At 32.3% G+C, this 21,306-nt stretch overlaps 1 protein-coding gene across 1 annotated transcript in view; it reads left to right on the top strand.

The window, feature by feature from the left end:
* LOC148278574 (cyclic nucleotide-gated channel alpha-3-like) overlaps positions 1 to 21,306 on the top strand; it is a gene marked incomplete at its 3' end in the record, with an annotated part of 169,032 nt that overhangs the window by 43,564 nt on the left and 104,162 nt on the right. The window contains exon 4 of the mRNA XM_088231187.1: positions 9,076 to 9,269. Within this exon, the coding sequence (XP_088087313.1) occupies positions 9,076 to 9,269 (194 nt within the window). The remainder of the gene's footprint in view (positions 1 to 9,075; positions 9,270 to 21,306) is intronic.

Genomic DNA, 21,306 nt, shown 5'->3' with positions numbered 1-21,306 from the left:
CATTAGTTTTCTCATTAGATGAGCAAAGTAGGGAAAAAAAATACTACCCTGGCATCACTAACGAAATGTCCATGTTGATTTTTTTGACAATCCGACAGATGGAAAAATAATTCAATATTTAAGTAATGCATTTGTTACATGCACATTCATTTGATAATTACACATGAAATGTGATCCTTTCCTGTTTCTTTGAGATCCTAACACCTACACTTTAAAATCCTAAACTTTAAAAGGACACAAAACGGCATAGTTGAATTCAAATCAGGAGTTGCGTACTGAGCGACGCCTACAAAAAAAAACCAAAAACTACTCATTTATTAGTAGTTTAGTCGCCTTCTGTTTAATGCTCGTCTGCGGTTTCTGGATTATTCTTAATTCTATAGTAGATGTAGGAATGTTTTAATAAACCATGATTATTATTATTATAATTTTACGTCTTTAACCTGGTCGCGTTTTTTTATGTTTTTGATGTTGGACTGATTCAATGTGATTTATGCGATTGACATAGAATGGAGAACAGACCACTGGAGGCATATTCAAGAAGAGGGCGAACAGTTGAGCAATAAAGAGTTTTGATTGTACGGACATTAGTAAAATCAGAGGATATTCTGTTAATGAAGCCAAGTAATTTCAGTGATTTATTTACTGTATTATCTATATGCTCGTTGTATGTCAGTTTATAGTCCAAAACAACTCCTAAATCTCTGATGGACTTGAAGTATTGTATTAAAATAGTGTAGAATAAAGCTATTAAATCGGGTGGTTAATAATATTTTTTGTTTGAGTTGATTTTCACAGAAGCACGTGAAAAATAGTTGTGTATAATTATATAACTTACATATTATGTAATTATATGTAAGTACATATTATATTATTTTTTTGTAGATTACCCATAAAATAAATCAAAGCTCGCCACTGATATGCCGTACGTCGCATGACTTACTTCGGTAGTACTCTTACAGTTTTTCATTAAATGTAAATACACATTACAAATATTGTTTCGAAATAGAGAAACAATTTTTAGGCAACAGTAAAGACAATCCTTAAAAATTGATTTACGAATTCTCCTTTTACCTTAACCCATTGCATCAAGTAATCAGGAACAGCGATTAAATAATTATATCCTACTTGTTAACCCTTTCCGGTGGGTGAAACATGTCAAAGGACGTTCTGAACCCTTTTCTCCCTTCTGCGCTACCCTTCCTACCCAGGGATGAACAAACCTTCGAGACGCTTGAGTAGAATTTATTTTTATCTTTTTTACTTTGCCATTTTACCCATAGATAACCCAACGATATTTCCCCTATCGGACGAATGAGGAATACACTTCTGTGTGTGAAATTAAATTAGAATCAAAAGCTTTTGTGTTGTTTAATTGGTTGGATAAGTTAAATTGGTCGTGGTTCCTTGGCTAGCGTTGCGGACTCACCGCCCAGGGGTTCGAGGTTCGAACCCCATTCTACTCCTTAATTTCCATTTTCGAATAGTGAGTTTTTATCACTCGTTCAAAATGGCCATCAAAATTGAAACATTTAAGTTAATTATAAAATTATTTTTTTTTTTTTTTAGAGAAAGAAATATTTGCGTTCTTATAATTCACCCAAATATTTAATTTTGAGGGCCATTTTCAACCAGTTGTAAATAACTCACTATTGGAAAATGGGAATCAAGTTGGGGTAGAGTGGGATTCGAACCACAAACCTTTGGTCCGTGAGTCCGAGACACTAGCCACAGGACCACAACCCGATTCATTACCCGATTAATTATAAGTTAATTATAAGAACGCTTTTTTTTTCTTCTTCTAAATTGCGTTGGTTTTAATAATTAAATACAAATCCTTTTTTTTATTTATTTATTTTGATAAACAATACAGCTCGATTGTGAATTACAATGTACATATGAGAAGGTATCTACAAAAACATGTTTTAAAAAATGCATAATAAATCATTTTTAAAGGCCCAATTACAGTGGCAAATTACAACATAGAACATATCAAATTAATAACACCGGTAATCAAATTCAGACCCTTCCGTGTGTAAATCTACTTGGACTTTATGATATATATTGTATTTATAATATAATTGTATCATATAACTGTACAAATCGGTAGTCAGATGGCAGAAGGGACAGATACAGATGTATTTTTATGTATGTTTTAGTTTTCAAAAGTTTTAATTTATATTTCAGTAAATACACGCAGAAAAAAAAAATCAGCGTCATTTCGAATGGTAATTTATTATTGAAAAGCAATACTAAAATATTTTAGTTTGTGGATTAAAGTCTTGGAATTGAGTCGTATTTCAGCTCTCCTGAACATTTTTGAAAATTACAGATGGTCCCTTCTGCCACCTGACTACCGAAATGTCCATTGGCTTTCCGATGAAATGAAATAAAAGTCAAATAAAATATGGCCACCCGGAAACCGGACATCTATCACAACACATAATTAATTGGCTATTTAAAATACGTTTTCATCTGAACCTATGACGTTTCAAAGTAGTGTGTTTTTATTAAAAAGTGTTTTAATTATTTTTTCATACACTTTCAAGAAATTTTTCTCGACTAAATGATTTAATTTTTTCTCCGGGTACGAAAACATTTTTCACGTCCAATTTCCAGTAGCACTCTCAAAGTAAAATCTCAAGAGAAACACTGCAGTAATTATGATGCCGCAGTATTTTTCTCACATTTAAACAGTCAAATGAGCAAATACCGCAAAAATACTGTACATTATAATGTCAATATACGAGTACATTAAGTAAGAGCATTAATAAATTTTAAAGATTAACATATTACAACAGAGATAAAGAAAATTTTATTTATTTATTTTTCACTTTATGTACATAAACATATAGGGGTGGCATATTACCTTAAGGCAATTTCTTCCTACCTACCCAAACCGTTCAGATTGTGAAAATTACAAGTACATAAATATAAATTCTAAGAAATTACACTTTACCTTATAAACTATAAACAAAATATGTACATGGATATATTCTAAGAAATTATACTTTACCTTGTAAATTTTATACAAAATTAAAAACAAAAATTGATTAACAAAAAAATTAACAAAAATTACCCAACAGCACTGCGAAGTTGATTTACCTATCTCGAACCGGGTTTTGGCCCCGTGGTAGTGTTGTGGACTCACGTAAAGAAAGACCGGTGCTCGATTCCTATTTTTAAGTTATTTAAGACCTTTAGAGAAAATTTCTGAAAATTCAAATATTTGATTGAACAACAATCAATTATTATTGTTTGATTTTTTTTGCAAGTGAAGTACAATAATTATAATAGTTTTTTTGTTTATTTGTAAATAATGTTTTTTTTTGTAATAGCTTTTTTTCTTACACACACATGCTTTCTTTTTTAAATTTATTACCTACTGTTTTTACAAAAAAATAAATTCTTGTTCTATTTTACACACAAAATTGTACAAAGGCTATCTATCGGACTAAGCCAAAATTTTGGATTTTCATCGCTATGATTTTTAAAGTTTGGTAGTTTTTAAATTACACCGCCCGTGGCGTCACGAGTTCAAATCGGTGAGTATTCCTGACATTTCAAAATAGAATTCCGTACCCGTCAAAACACGGTAAACATCGAAAAACATGGCTACCCGGAAACCGGAAATCTATCACAACTCTATAATTGATTGTTTTTTGTTAACACATGTTGACGTACACCTGTAACGTATCAAAGCAGTTCATTTTTATTGAGCAAGTATTTATTATGAGCCAATCACACGTAGCAACGCGAAATCATACATATATTTTCACGGGCCACGACTCTAAATAATTATAGGAAACTTAGGGAATAGTCGTAGATAAAATTAGTAAGATGCTTGGAATTGTAGTTTGAAACTCTAGATATTTCAATAATACTACTGCGATTCGAACATTGTATGATACACAAGTCCCCAGCATACTAGAACACTGTTCCATAATTAAGGATCCTTCTGAATCGAACCAATACATTTTTGCGATACTTATATCTTAAAGAAAATAATCATTATCCATTTGGATAACCATCATTATGTTTGGCAGGGTTGCTGGATTACAACACCGTCAAATCTCGACGTTATATTTTTCTCGGGAAGCATTTTTTCAAGCTGATTTCTAGAAGTATATATAATCCGAATATACTGAAAGAGATCAGTTTGTATGTTCCCAATAACAATACTAGAGCGAAATATCATGCACTGTTTTACGCATCCAGAAGCCATACACACCCACGTCAGAATTTACTAATTAATACGGTAATTTGCTTGCTGAACACGGCACGGCTTCGGCAAATAATATTGTCATATTTTTCTGTACATATCGATAGTTTAGCAGGAATCTGTTTTCTATTCATTAACCTTATATTTTCTACTAAATATACCGTTTGAATATATAAATTATACACACTTAAATGATTATTTAAATATACAAACACTAGAAAACCGAGGGAAATTAAATGACTTGCTTTTTTTTATTTAAAACTAGCGGACCTGACAGACGTTGTCCTGCCCGAACGTTGGCTTGCATTAGAAAAAGACTTTTTATTGATAAGTAAATACCTAGGTACGTGTTTGTGATTAAATTCCAAAACTAAATATTGTTGATATTCAAAAAATATTGAATTTAAGTAGGTACTTTTTAATGGTTGAATTCCAGAACATAAAATAAATATTTTTTCAAATATGGCATTCTTTTTGCAAACGTCAAACTCCGGTCGTCTCACCAACAAAGTGGTGTACTTATGTAGGAATACGATTTTTGAAAATGTATTGAATTTAATATTACTTTAGTGTTACCAAAAATCAAATAAAAAGAAATAAATGGGTAGAAATTATAAGGTATTTAAGAAAAGAATCTGATTGAGATCCACAAAAAACAAATGCTGTTTGTAAACATTCAAAAACAACCTTTTTTTAATACACAAAAAAATAACATCTTTCCATTTTTTCGCAAATGCATCTCCTCGAATGTAACCCCGGTAGATCGAAAAATAAAATATTTATGCTCCTTACTTCTTTTTTACATATAAGATTGAAGATTTTAATATCTACGAACACGCACAGCGCAAAGATCTATATTTCTCTGAAAACCGCACGTAAATCAATTAAGCCGTTTAGGAGGAGTTCAGTGACATCACACGTAGAGAGGAATTATATATATATATATATATAAAGACTATGACAGAGAGGGTTTTAATGATAATTTCATCAAAATCATGATTTAAATTTAGCGAGTAGGTAGGTACTATCAGGTAAAAATCCGGCAAAAGGAAATCGACTGGAGATTAGTCAGTCTCATGGTGTAGTGGTTATTGCGTTTGCCAGTCATTAAATAAATAAATAATTGCAAAACAATGACTATCGATCCACCGTATTGTATTTTATCATGCCGTGTAGATTTTTGCCGTGGTGTGAAATGGGCCAATCACGGGATATCACGCAGTGGGCTCGTGGTTTGCACGCGCACAGCGGTCTAGTCTTCGTGAATGTACGGTATACACCTTCAGCATAGTTGTTTAAGGTGGAACTAGTATAGGAACAGTGTGTTGTTAAGTTAATGTCAGTATTATATATTGATTTTAAGTTCGTTATTTATTTATTTCACATTAAACATTAAAACTTTTCTTTTCTATATGAACACCTCACTGGGCATAACCCGTGTCGAGGAATTCATTGACATTATTTTTATACAATGTTCTAGTACATAATAAATAAACATAATGTAAAAGAAAACACTGTATTGATATAAACATCAAACATAAATAGCAGAAATGCAAAAATAATTCAGAGTTCAAATAGATTACTGTTTTGGTGGGTTCCCAATTCCAGAAGCCATTTTTGAACAAATAAATTTAACTTCTGTTTATTTGTATTTAATTTTAAATTAAGATGTAAAATTTTGGTAGAAAGGTACATGTGACTCCTCCGACCAAACGATGTTGTCACTTTAGGTGGCACAAATAGTTGTCTCTTTTTTATCTTGTTTCATAGATTGTATTATATTTACTGCCACCATTTTTTTGTGTGAACGAGAAGTATCTTAGCGTACAGTTGCTTGACGTCTAGAATACCTACTCGTTCAAACACCTCCGTTGTGGGTGCTCTGATAGGAACCCCGAGCCGACCCTTGAGTACATACTTTTGTGCTATTTCCATGGTATGCAAAGCACTTTTGCTGGCTCCACCCCATGCAATTATTCCGTAATCTATAATGGTTTGACACATTGAGTAGTGTACTTGAATTGAAGTTTTTTGTCAAGAATGTTTCTAACGGTATTAAATACATGAATAAATTTTTTAACTTTTGCTGAAACATTATTTATCCTTTTCAGCAAATGTATCATACCTGTAATTTTATTCTCCATCTCTCTTGTAGTGGTAATTCTAGGGAGGGGGAAATTCACTCCCGTCTACAAATATAAGGATGAACTCGAAATATTATAGTTCAAAATATAAACGTCATCTGCAGTGCAGTTTTTATCAGGTCATGGTAAATTTAATGAAAAATTATTTGTTTTTAATATTGTTGACTCCCCTTCGTGCTGCTGCGGATATCCTAACCAATCTTCTGAACACATCCTGTGGTCTTGTCCCTTTCCCCTTCTCTATGATTACCGAATGGAGCTTCTCGCTACTATCCGTGGCCCTGTTATAGGTCCTGTCGGATATACAGATCTGGTGGCTTCTAAAAAGAATTTCAAGGCTTGTAAGAAGTTTTGTAATCATTTCGGCGAATTGGTCATGTCCAATCAATTTAATCCCAGTCAGTGAAGAATTCACTTCCCTCTCTTCTCAATCCAATGAAGTACATAGTATGTACTTCTGGATTACTTTCTTTCAGCACAAATATGCTAAGGCTACCAGATTTCAGAGAGCTCCTTCGGGCAGCTTTTCTCGTTTGACAACGAGCAAATTTTCCGTGTATGTGGGCACGGCCAAGGAGACTTATGTCGTCAGATGCGGTGTGCGGTATGTGGTGGGTAAGCTGCAGTGCAGTTTCAAACACTCTGTTAGTGCTAAGTCGTCCCGAATACTCTAAGAACAGTGTTTTGATCGAAAAAAATCGCACTCCCTTATTTTCAACCCCCTCAACCCTACCAACACGAATCCACTAATGACGTTTCTGATAAAAGCAAGCCTTTTCCCAAGAGAAATTCAAATTAAACCCTTTTAATTTTGTTCGATTGTCTTGTCTGTTCCGTCGAACGTGGTCGAAAAGTCAATTCTTTTTATTTTTGTCTCATTAAATGGGTTTAATTCGTTTCCTCGTTCTGGCGTGATTAGATTTTGAACAATGTCTGTAAGTATGGCACAGAGTCCGATTGTATCGATTTCTTTGCTATTCTCGAAAAGAAAATGGTGAGCGAAATATGATCAGCAACAACAAAAGCGTCCTCCTTTTCCTGAAACTATTTTATAACGCTGTGTATTTCATCTGTTCGTGCTCGTTCATTTTGAAGTCTTCTAAAGAATTTGAAAAGTAGTTTACTTTAACATTACAGGCACACGAAACTACATGAAACAAGCAAGTAAATGTTTCTTAGATTTCAAGACAGGTAAGGCCAGAGACATTTAAAACCTTTAATTTACTCATGCAAATTTGACCACATAGCCGAATACCGCACGCAACTACACTGGCTCAGTATCAGGCATAGATGAAACATTCACCCTCTATCTCTTCACAATATCTAAATCTTCAATTCCAAAAAGTAATGGAATAATCCTTTTCCATATAAGTATTTTTATACTAAATTAGAAATCCAATCTTTATCTACAAACATTTGGACAAACTCAAAATATTATTGATTTAACCAACTGGTCTAAGAAAAAGTACAAAAAATTAAAAACGTTTTCAGACGTTGCCTAGTAGATAATGATTCAGTCAGATGAATCTCACCCATATCGCGTAGGATTTGGCTTGACTTCACAAACAATATTTGAGTATGTCCAAATGCTTGCAGACTGGTTGGATTTACACCCTAGGGAGTTATTCATATTTAAATTTATTTCAACAGAGGGAAAACATTTTTGAGAAGGGAATATGGAAGTCTAGGCATTTACAGGGCTTATGACCTGTCATTGGCTGGTTTAAGTGGCCACTTTACACACTGTTTAACATTCACCATTCTGCCCATATTTAGTTAGGGAGGAAATTCAGCCAGTCTTCAAGCATTTGGACATACTCAAACATTGTTGAATTAACTACCTGGTAAAAGAAGAAGTATAAAAATTGAACAATTGTTTTCAGGCGTTGCCTAGTAGATGATTTGGTTCAACCGGATGAATCTCACCCATGTGATAAAGGTTTTAGCTCTTTTACTTTACAAAAGTCAACAGATGGAAGAGTAAATGAAATGTGGATGTTTAAACATGGGCAGAATGTTGAGTGTTACACAATGTGTAAAGCGGCCACTAAAATCAGCCAATCACAGATCATAAACACTGTAAATACCTAGACTTTCATATTCCCTTCTCAAAAATGTTTTTCCTCTCTGTTGCAATAAATTTAAAATGAATAAACCCTAGGGAGGAAACCCAGCCAGTCTGCAGCATTTGGACATACTCAAATATTGTTTAATGGGCTGCGAGACGATAATTGCTGTCCATGTGATGGCATCACTGAGCAGACTGTAGAACATCATCTTATGTACTGTCCAATATCTGATAGGCCGAGATGGGAGCTTGAATGCAAAGTAAACACTCGGATTGCTGCGACTAATGACCTATCTGAAGTTCTGAACTGTAACGATACACGAAGAGATTCATTACAGGGACGATCAAGCGGGCTAGTTATTTAATGGTGGTATCTAGCTCCTTTTGTTTTTTTTTGTGTTCAACTTTTACGACTTATTTTATTTTTTAATATTTGTTAATTTAATATTTCTAGAGTTATTTCGTTTATTCTGATTCTGCTTTTATTTTAATTATTGTTATCTACGGTGAAAATGTTAAAGTCAGCTGAATATGACCAAAATATAAATATATTCGATGAAACCTTGCATATAACAAAAGCAAGGTACAAATAATTTGCAACTAAAAAAAAACATTGTTTAATTTTTGTTTGCTTGTTGCAGGAATTGTATGCGCAGGCGCTCCACGTACACGAGCGGGCGGCTGAGCAGGGGCCCCGGAGGGCTGGCCCCCGGGTGGTCCTTCGTGTTTGATCCTGCGGGCCGCCTTTGCTACTACTGGTCCATGGTCGTCTCCCTCGCTTTCCTCTACAACTTCTGGGTCATCATCTACAGATTCGCCTTCCAGGAGATCAATGGTGAGCCGTTCAACTTTGGAAGATTCGTCTTCTTCAGTTTCAATCCTAGAGATTGGTTGGCAGTTAAGCTCTGAATATCTTTATCCCCTCAATTGGTCATCAGTGATCCTCTTCAACTCTGTATAAGAGGTTTAGTCCGTATCGTAGCATAAATATGCTCTGCAACTTTATTTTTATTTTTTTATAAATCATATAACACAAAGAATTTTACAAGTATAATACGTTGAATTACATTCTCAGGAGTTACAACAACTCAATTCGGGACATAAAAAATATATAAAAAAAAAAATTGAAATAATTACACATTTTTATTTTATTTTAAGGCTTTTACGTGTTTTTACATAAATATATACAAATAAGGACGGACATGTATTTTACACAGAAGTAGCAAAAAAATATATAAATGATTTTTAGAAGAAAAAGAAAAATACCAAAAATATTATCTTTACAGATTAGTATAAAAGTGGAAAGAACAGGAGTGCATTTTTAAATATGAAGACAGAAATGCATTTTACACAAAAAAGGAGCAAAAAATAAAAATGAATTAGGAAGAGAAAGAAAAATTTAAAAAAATAATAAAATAAATAAAAATCATTACATATTAGTAGAAAATATATGGGGATACATAATAATATATACATAATAATATTTACATATATTGCAGTGGAGTACTGGAGTACATTTTTTCGTATGGGTTATATTAATATAATCTTAAAATTGGAAGATGTTAGAAAAATACTAATTTAGAATACAGTTAGGGTCAAAGCGACGATGAATAACCGTTTAAGGTTCAGCTTGTAGTGAAATTCACATTAAAGGTATAAATTTCATTATTTAAGCGGAAAAAATAAAAGAAAACAATAAAAAACACATTAATTTTTGTAAATATTTTTACTTTTTTGCTGAAATACGAGTATTACAATTATAATTAATATTACTCTAAAAAAATAGCAGAATCACCAGGGAATGACCACTACCACCCCAGTAAAAATAATACTCAGATTTAGTTACATCATAACAATATAAAACACCCTAACACATTAGAATATGGATATATTCAAAGAATTGCATATAAAATAGCATCAAATAAAATACTTACCACACCTTTCCTTATAAAAACACTATCAATCTCAGAACAAAAACGGGAAGACGCACTATTACCTTTTGACAACTCACAGTTTAAAACTGATAGATTTGTTTCTTACCAAAAGATGTGTCCGTCCACCTACTGCTTTTGCCATAGTTTCAAGTGTTAAAAGCTTTTTGACTGGACACATGTAGCAATTCTTATTATATTGTGTTTTATTAACCAACTGGTGCTTTGATCCTATAAGTCAATAAACGGTAAACAATTGAAATCAACATAGTATTATTTAGGTATTACAATTTGAAGATAGTAAATTGATACACTGCTTTTTAAAATTCAAAAGTGTTATATTAAATATATCTACGTCATTTTCGTATTCATTTGCAAATGTATGAATTGTCCTTATTGGCGAGTGTGCACTGTAGTTTGTTGTAGATACATTTACATAGAATAGTTCATTAAATCGGGCAACCCGGCCCGGAACTCTATAATACGGAATATTGAGAACAACAAATAAACAAAGCAAGTTTAGCACCTTTATAACTAAACATAGCACAACAATGTATACGCCAAAAATCTAATAAACTAATTCTATGTCTAATCCAAATATGGCTCCCTCCTGTTAATTTTTAAATTAATCGTGACTTCCCAGCGAGCCAGTTAAATCTAGTAAACTTTTTGCTGTCAAAGATTTAGGCGGAGGACTCCAAATATTGGTTACTCTTAGTAGAAAAATTGGTTTTACAATTCAAAAATAAATTTTTCTTGACTTTGTGTGGTTTATATCATCAACCTAAAATTATAACAGTTCAGAAACCGTGTATGCACATCAAACTAAAGCCAAAAAAACTACTCGTTAGGGAGTAGTTTTACGTTTTGGCCATTAGTTACTCTGTAGACTTCGCGTCGCTTAGTATGCAACCGCCGATTTAAATTTAATTACGCCGTGTTGTGTAGTTTTTAAATGGCAAAATACTGCTTGGATTAAAAGGGAAAAAGGTTGGATCACATTTTTAGTGTTACACTAAAAATGCGAATTTACTAAAAATATTATTTAAGAACTCGATTATTTTACCGTCTGTCAGATTGTTAAATAAAATAAGGCGGACATTTTGTTAGTATTTCTAGGGAAGTTAAATTTTTTACCCGGTTTTATATTAATAAGCTTTAGTTTAAAATAAAACTGTATTAATTTCTCAAAATTATAAAAGGATTATTTGATGTTTTTTTGACGTTTGCATAAAAAAAAAATCTGTTTTTTTATAGTCCTGCCAGTAAAATGTTTTTTGTGGTGAAACATAACTTGTCACTAAATTATCTTATATTTGTGTTATGCTAATAATTGTTCGCGGTTTGGCAACATTACACGGCCACTTCACGCATGCCCGTAGGTGGGATGTCGTGCAGAAGGGGGGGGGGGCGGGATTTGGCTAACTTTTGGACACTGTGCGATGTATGCCAACTTGATTCTACGCGCCTTCTGGTAAATTATACCTCTAGGATCATAAGTAATTAAATAATCTTCTTGATAGTCCCGAACTTTTAAATTGTGTGAACTTATGTGAGACAGCGTGGGACGAGACAGAACACGACTTTTTTCGTTGATTAACATAGTTCAAACTACGATAAATACTCACCTAATTTAGATTTATTTTATTTATCTTTTTGCAAATTAAAATCATTCCTTTTTAAAATCTTATTTTCTAAATAATAAAAATGTACCAAGTATTATACTTGTCTTACTGTTTATACTATGATACATTGCCACTGTTACTTCAAGTAAGGGTATTAAAAGCGAACTTAGAAATCTCCACCAAAAACGGAAAATTAGTTAGGCCAAAAATTAGGTGCCAAAATAAACCGTATATAAAAATATACCTACCCAAACAATATCAGTAATTCAAAACCGTCTGTAAATCTTGCAAAAACGGATTTCAATTATACAACTAGATACCGCAAACTTAGCATTCTCCAATAAATTGGTGAAGCATAATTAGAAATCTCACAATAGGAAAAAAATATCACGTTTTCTTTTTTATACATTTTCAAAGTAATAGAGGTCTATGAAAAACTGTCCATTAAAAAAAAATTGTTTTATGTTTTAGCATAAAAAATATTTTTAAATTTGTAATTTCGAATTCCCGCAAAAACGGCCATTCCATTGGCCACGCCCCTAATACGTCACGATTCACGTTTATTTGTTCTTAGCCATTGATATTTGTTCAGAACAATATTTCGAATTTTAACGTCACAACAACTAAGGCCAAACACGCAGCATTTTTCTAGCAATGTATTTTTATTAAATTATTTTTTTACGTTTATGTATGAAAACATTTCTCCGCAGTATCCATATTGATTTTGAAAATACAATTGATTAAATCCATTACATATATTTTTACAATATTTGAGTTTGTCTAAATGTTCGTAGACAAAAGACTGGATTTCACCCCCTCGGGAGTCATTAAGATTAACAAATTACAACAGGGATAGAGAATACCTTAAATAAGGGAATATGGAAGTCAATGCATTTACATGGCTTATGACCTGTAGTTGGCTGGTTTAAGTGGCCACTTTACACACTGTGTAACATTCACCATTCTGCCCATGTTTGAATATATTTCTTCAATTCTTCCATTTGTTGAACATATATTTTTATCGGTATTCGTAGTATGTGATATTTCTCTAATCTTTTTTCAAAGTTTTTCGCAAATATCTCAGTAATTCCTTCGATGTTCTTTCTTCCTTCTTCCTCTTCCTCTTCCTCTTTCTTATGTTACAAAAAAATATTCAAATTTTCTATTTATTATAGGAGCAAAAATTCATTAACATTTTCTTGTATACCCACGAACAGGCCATGCCTTTGAGGGATTTTTCGTATACTCTTTTAACTATTAATTTGTATTTCATTGCTAAGTAAATATCCTTTATTTTTTTAAAATTCTGTTTTACCTCTTATGTATATTGTAAAAAAACAAAAAAAGAACAAAAATATACAAATAAAAAGAAATATTTATAAAAGGTTTAAAAAAATGGAGGTTTCTAAGCTTGCTTCTAAAACCCCTTATTTACATTTCGGCGGAATAACATGCATACTGTCATTTCAACCCTTTTAGTGGTGGTGGCGTATAATTGCCTGCTGTCAAAAGGCTATATACTACCTGTCGGAAAACAGCGAGATCTTATCAGCGAGTTCCTATTAGATTTTTAACACATAAATGTGTAAATGTGTAAAAATAGATTTTTCGAAGAATTTAATTTATATTACGCTCCATTTTATAACTAAATAGTTGCAAATTTATTAATAACTATTCGAGTTCACAGGTAATGCAATAAGTACCACAGAATACCTATGATCATACCTCGCAGATGCACAAAACGTTTTCTAGTCCGGTAAATACAATAAGCGGACCATACAAGTGGAAAGCGGATCCATGAATAATGATATTATAATTGGTTGTTGTTCAATTCCATAGACGGCGCTTTATTCCATATAATCCTTTAATGTCCTGTTGCAAGTACTGAAACAGCGTACCGATTAATTGTGTATTTTATGGTTCAGTGGTTATCAGGTAGATTACTTGATCATATTGGCGTAAATTTTAAATGTTGTAGGAGACAAAGTGTACACGGTACAGGAAAATTTATTGCATTTATTACAAATAAATGTTATGGTAAAAAGAGTTAGAAAACCTTTTTACATATTTCTTAGTGGTTACGCGTGAATGTTTACTGCTATTTATATGTTTTGGTTGCCGGCTTTTCCTTAAGAAATAGGAACCTGAGCAGCCTGGCAGTACCTACCGCATTGCAACAATTCACAAATTCCATCTTCTTCTTTTTTCTGTGCCATATCAGGTCTTCCTGACGTTGGCGATCACTCTAGAGTAGGCATTCCGGTCCTGCGCCAACTGGAACAGCGCTTCAACCCCGCGCACTCCCGTTCAGTCGCGGATGTTTCTCAGCCAGGACATCTGTCACCTCCCAACTAGACGTTTTGCCTTGTTCTTTCCCATCATAATCAGCTGTAGAAGCGCATATTTGCTTCCGCGCATGATATGGCCTAGATATGCGAGTTTCTCTGTTTTATTGAGGACAGTAGTTCTTTTTCGGCACTGGGTCATCTCAGCACCTCTACGTTGGTCACTTAATCTGTCCACGGAATTTTCAGCATTTTCCGGTGAAGCCACATTTCAAAAACCTCTAACCGGTTCACGGAGTTCACCTTGAGAGTCCAGTATTGACCACATATAGCACTTGACCATCCTCTGTCTTAGTTTAAAATAAAAACTATCACTGCAGAATAATGATTTCATGTCATTGAATGCTGATTGTGCTTTTTCTATTCTGCATTTAATTTCTCTATCCGGATCCAGATCAGAAGTGATTTGACTGCCGAAGTATTTAAAGTTAGTCACTCTCTCGATTGTTTGACCATTTATTCGCAATATAGCATTATTTTGAGGGTTTTGGCTAAACACTATCATCTTGGTTTTGGCCACATTGATTTTTAAGCCCATTATTCTGCCAGCTTCGTCTATTTTACACATGCGTTGTCAGCCAGGATAATGGTATCGTCAGCATATCTGATGTTATTGATAATTTCGCCGTTAATTCTTATTCCCTTCCTGACGTCAGAGAGAGCACACATTCCATATTCAAATAAAACTGACAGCTGTATTTTTTTTTCAAACAAATGAAGTCTACTGTGATCCGCATGAAAAACTTACAACAAATAATATGTGTACCGCTATCTTGCCATATAAAGTTACCAGTGTTACCACTAAAGTGTCAGCATTATTATCATCACCGCGTCCAATATCCAAAAATACTGATGCACAAATCAGAAAAAGAAAAAACCTTACATCCGCATCATTCCCGCATGTTATTATCTGGTGGTGCGACGGGGAACACTTTCCATTGCATATTAAGTGGCAGTAAAGGTCCTTAACTCTTAAAAGACTGTGGTAAATAATCCCTTTACGCGCGGTGATGTCACATCGTGTTACCACTAGTAAAAGACGGAATATTCTAAAGTACAAATATTGAAAAAAAAAACATGCTGACATTCTGTCAAATAATTTCTTTTCCGTAATATATGCAAAAAAACATATAATTTAGCCCTGTAATAGCAACATAAATTAAAAATCACAAATACGCCGCTCATGTTACGCGCGTGTCCCTCATCACTTTCATCAACCGACTGAATACGTTTTAGACAACACCCGCCGCAGAACAGCGTCTCTATCTTCCTTGTTATCACTTCTATCTTCGTTCTCTCTCTTGTATAAATAATAAATATTTTTGTATTAACATTTAGCATAGTTATACAAATTTTACTTTCCAAATCGGGTGTAAAATGTCCATTTGAATATTATAAAAAATACAAATTCATAATTTTAAAGAATAAGAGAAATATTTCAAGTTTTGTGTCCTATGTCGACTAGAGTGACATCACAGCCACACAAGAGTTAATAACGCGTGTGTTGGTTGACCTTGTTGGACCATCTTGGATCAGTTCATGCACTCTCTAAGCTATCGAGAAAATATCTTTCGCACCTCTCTCTCGCGTCACCACTTAGATAAAAAACATTCATTCTGTAAAAAAAAACCTGTCTATTACGCAATCATACAATCTATTCTACAGTATGGAATCATAGGATGGGGAGGAGCTTAGGAGACAAATTTACGTCCACTTTTGACTGCCCAAAAAACAATCGCTAAAACTATATTTAAAAACCTCTAACTTACCTAGATATACCTTCAATTCATAACAACAACAACAACAAACCATCCCCGTAAGGGTTGGCAGAGAGATTAGAAAGCCACATCATTCTATCTTTGCATACAGATCTCGCTTCTTCTACATTCATACATCTTCTTATGCTCGCGCGCCGATTATTCCGACTTTTAACATATCCATCTTCAAGTATTTGTTGAATTTGATCCTACCATTTTCTTTCTCGGTCTTCCTCTATTTCTGCATCCATCAGCATTCACATTGTAAATATTCTTAGTCTTTCTTTCGCTGTCCATTCACTCTACATGTCCAAACCAACGCAGAGCTCTTTTCTTGATTTTATCGATAATGCTCATCACACACAATATTGCATATTGTACGGATCTCAACATTTGTGCATCTATCGTACATAGTTTTACCACTCGCCTGAGAGATCGCATTTCGACAGCATTCAGCCTACTTTCACCCCTGTTTTTCTAAGTCAATACTTCGTTTCTAAACTGGTAACATATTTAAAAAGCATCTATCATACAAACTTTTAAAGAAAAAAAAACTCACTAATTTACAAAATTCTCGAAACCTTAGATTTCCAAATAATTTACCTTTATAAAGATACAATACAACTGCGGCTTTAAATCATTATTCATATGTCGAGAAAAAAAACTTTAATAATCATCCGTGAATCATAAAATCAATAGCAAATATTAAAAAATTAAAATCTAAATTAAAAAACACATGAGACCCACCCTATCCTGAACTCCATACAGTGGAAAATTGTGTATATTTTAGAATATAAAAACTAATTTTAAGGAATCTATTTTACATAGTTAAAATAAAATTAAAAAATAAAATACGAACATATACGTATATTATTATTTATATCACTACAGAGATGGGTAGAATTTTTGTTTCAAGATTATGGATATTCGAGCGTTTACAGGGCTTATGACCTGTCATAGGTTGGGTTCAAGTGGCTACTTTTATGTAGAATTCTACAACATTCCCCATTCCGCTTATTAGCGAATATCCATATCGGTGACATTTTTGGTTTTTAGTACATATGTCATGAAACAGGGAAAGCTTTCGCTAGCGCGTTTGGAGCGCCATCTATGTATTTGATATTGAGGTTAAGTATTAAAGCAAATTACTTTATTTATGTAGCTAAGACTCTATCCGAGTTAAATTAATTACTAGTAATCGCCTGCAGATGGCTCTGCAATTTTATTTACTTAATTTTGACCAGATCATGTTTTTACACAATATTATTTTGGTATGTATATATATTTACATATTTATACACACACAATTCTGGGTTTTTTTATCCCAAGGGGGAGAAGGTATATTATTATTTATATCACTACAGAGCTTTCCCTGTTTTATGACATATATACTAAAAACCAAAAATGTCACCGATATGGATATTCGCTAATAAGCGGAATGGGGAATGTTGTAGAATTCTACATAAAAGTGGCCACTTGAACCCAACCTATGACAGGTCATAAGCCCTGTAAACGCTCGAATATCCATAATCTTGAAACAAAAATTCTACCCATCTCTGTAGTGATATAAATAATAATATACCTACTCCCCCTTGGGATAAAAAAACCCAGAATTGTGTGTGTATAAATATGTAAATATATATACATACCAAAATAATATTGTGTATATACGTATATATACATATCGTGGGCATACAAGAGAAATTGAACAAGTGACAAAATCAATAATGTTCAGGGGAGCCATTTTAGTGTTTTTCTAGAGTTCTGTTGCTTCTCAAAGATTGGATTTTTCAATTAGGTGGTCGGTAATTTTACATTATAATATGTAAGGTACTTTCAGCTTTATTGTAAAGTTTCAACATATAAAAAAAACATAATCACTTTTGTAAAAAAAAAAAAAAACTAAGTCAACTTTACCTGTAAAACTTGTCATGAAATTTGGAAGATCAGTTTATTTCGTTTTTTAAAAGAAGTGTTTTTTTTTTTTTCTAAATCTATAAATTATGTTTTTGGATTTTTTTATTACAATAATCCATTTTTTATATTTATTAAGGTTAAATAAACACAGAAATATAAAATAAATGAAAGAGAACAAATAATTAAGACGTGTTACATAATAATCTAAAGAATAAACTTTATAAGTTGAATTTTCATTTAAAATATCGTATCTGTCAAATACAAAATGTATACTAACTTACCAACTACTGACTACTAACTCTAACTAACTCGTCACCGGTGACATCACCTACAAATAAAATTGACTAACTGTTACTTGGTCAATTATTTGGATCTTAAATTTACTAATAAAAGTGATTATGTGTGCTGGTCATTTTACTTGTCAAAAATCTATGAGCTTCTATCAAATGGTCACATACTTAAAAAACTAAATTAATTTTGGAGTGTCGGATCGACTTGGCATTTTTATCAGTCAAGCATTATTGTAATACGATGTCAAAAAGTCAATAACCTCAATTTGGTCTTTTTGCAAATGGTCGCTTTTACGTATATAACCACGAAATATATATATATATATACTTAAAAAAAAATTAAAGCAAAACGAACTCCCTCTCTAAACACGAGTTTTCACTTTATTAGAGGATTAGTAAATGTGTAACTGACAGTTTCGGTTTGCGCTCGCAATTCTCGAACTAAGTACGTGCAGCCTGTTGTATTACTGCGAACTATTGCTTACTTCATTGTTGATAATCATAAAATGAGTGGCGTATTATTACTCTATGAACTAACACTTTTTTCTGTTACAATATTTTGAGTTTGCCCAAATGTTTGTTCATCAAAAGGCTGGATTTCACCCCTTAAGAAATCATTAAGATAAACAAATAACAACAGTATAATGTGGTCATAAGCCCTGTAAATGCCTAGACTTCCATATTCCATTCGCTAATGTATTCTTCATCCCTATTTTATTGTTTATTTTTTGTGTATGTTTTCATAAAATTGACGCATTTGTTTATTTTTGACCATTCACCACTACAACAAAACTTGTTTCACGTTGAGAGAAATGTGTTAGGCCGAACGGTAACTCGGTTTAAAAAAAAAAAGATTTTAAATCTGAAAAATTGTTCTTTGATGCACTTTTTGCCGGGTCTTGCTATTTGATTATGTTCGTGTTCTACAAGCTTATTAGCATGGCTTTTCAGACTTCCTTGTACATGTAAATTAAAATGAACTTCTACTAAGAATTTTCACTACAAACTAGAATTATTTACAATATTTTGAGTTTGTCCAAATTTTTGTAGACAAGTACTGGATTTGACTCCCTGGGAAGCTGTTTATATAAACATATTACAACAGAGATGAAGAACATTTAAGAGAAGGTAATATAGAAGTCTAAGCATCTGTACCTACATACTAAGCAACGCCTGAAAATGTTAATTTTTTAATTTCCATACTTCTTTATGGACCAGAAATAATTCAATTAGACGAATCTCACCCACATAAATAAAGGTTTTAGCTTTTTAACTTCACAAACATCAACAGATGAAAGAATTAAAGAAATAAAGACGTTCAAATATAGGCTGAATGGTGAATGTTAGACAGTGTGTAAAGTGGCCACTTAATCCAGCCATTCACAGGTCATAAGCCCTGTAGATGCCTAGACTTCTATATGACCTTCTCTTAAATGTTTTTCATCTCTGTTGTAATATGATTGAAATTATTTATTATGTAAAATATATAGTAAAATTCAAATGGTAATAGACACAATCAACAATGTTTTAGGTACAATAAAAAGCATTAAATGATAGCTATGAAGAACAATATTTGGTTGACACATCAATTATTAACATTATTATCTCGTTTGAATTCAAATTGCATTTTATATCGGATAAGCTGTCAAATAAAAATGACATAATAACGAATATTGAACAAGATAAAATATTTTTCAAGCTTATAAATCTGCTTCCATTTACACAATTGCACAATAAAAACGCTATCTTTGAAAATAATTTATTATTTAGTGAACTATTCAGTTTAAAAAATGCAGTGAACACCTTAAAAATAGGTTTATTTACTATAGATATTATAATTGATGAATTTTCGACTTTCATGTACTTAAACATGTAATATTGTACTAGAAAATAAATAGCAAACAAATCTTAATTATTCCATGAAAATATTAACAATCATTATCTTTATATATATATAATTCGTCTGTACGTGTGATTTATTTTATTAAATTTATTTGGATAACCAACAGCTATAATTAAATTATATATATAACAAAACAAAAAACAAATAAGCCAATTACAGGTTTTCACAAGTAGCATCACAGTAAGTTTAAAAGATTCTCAAACTTAAAATGAATAGTAATTAAATGTAAATTCAAAAGAAAAGAAAAAATACTACGAATTATTTCGAAAGCAAACGCCGTACGTCATTAAGATTATTTGCAAATAAATCTATGTTAAATGATTTATTTACTACATTAAAATTATTTAAATGTCACTAAACTTCTCCTACAGGGCTTAACCGACTTACGTGCGGTTTTCAGTGAAATGTAAATCTTTGCGCTGTGCGTGTTCGTAGATATTAAAATTTTCAATCGAATCTGTGAAAAAAAAAATGCAGCATAAATATTTTTTTATTGACCTACCAGAGTTGCATTCGGCGAGAATGCACATTAAAAAAATGAAACGATATTTTTTTTTTTGGTTTAATTCAAGTTTGTTTTTTGAATGTTTACAAACAACATATTCATTTTTTTATGGATCCCAATCAGATTCTTTCCTTACATTCCTTATAACTTCTTTTCATTTATTTCCTTTAACTGGATTTTTGGTAACACTAAAATAATATTAACTGACAGTAAATACATTTTTTAAAAACGCATTCATGAATAAAGTACTCCCCCGTTGGTAAAAAGAGCCGAGTTTGACATTTGCAATAATATTCTATATTCGAAAATGAATTATTTTATGTTTTAAAATTCAACCTAGGTTCCTACTTAAATTGAAATATTTGTTTATTAATAATTTTTAGTTTTGAAATTCAATCATTAACAAGTACCTAGGTACCTACTTATCAATAAAAAGTCTTTTTCCAATGTGCAGGCGAGCCAACGTTCAGGCAGGACAACGCCTGTTGGGTCCGCTGGTACTATATATATTTTTCAATTTTTAATGGGGTTTTAAGTGATGTTCGAATAAAATAAATAAGTAATCTACAAATATGTCTGAAATATCAACAAATTGACAC

This window comes from Micrasema longulum, unplaced genomic scaffold, assembly GCF_059751315.1.
Source record: "Micrasema longulum isolate JH-2025_06_02 unplaced genomic scaffold, ASM5975131v1 h1tg000859l, whole genome shotgun sequence".
NCBI classification, from domain to species: domain Eukaryota; kingdom Metazoa; phylum Arthropoda; class Insecta; order Trichoptera; family Brachycentridae; genus Micrasema; species Micrasema longulum.
The sequence above is the reverse complement of the archived record's forward strand: the minus strand, read 5'-3'. Positions and strand labels throughout refer to the sequence as shown.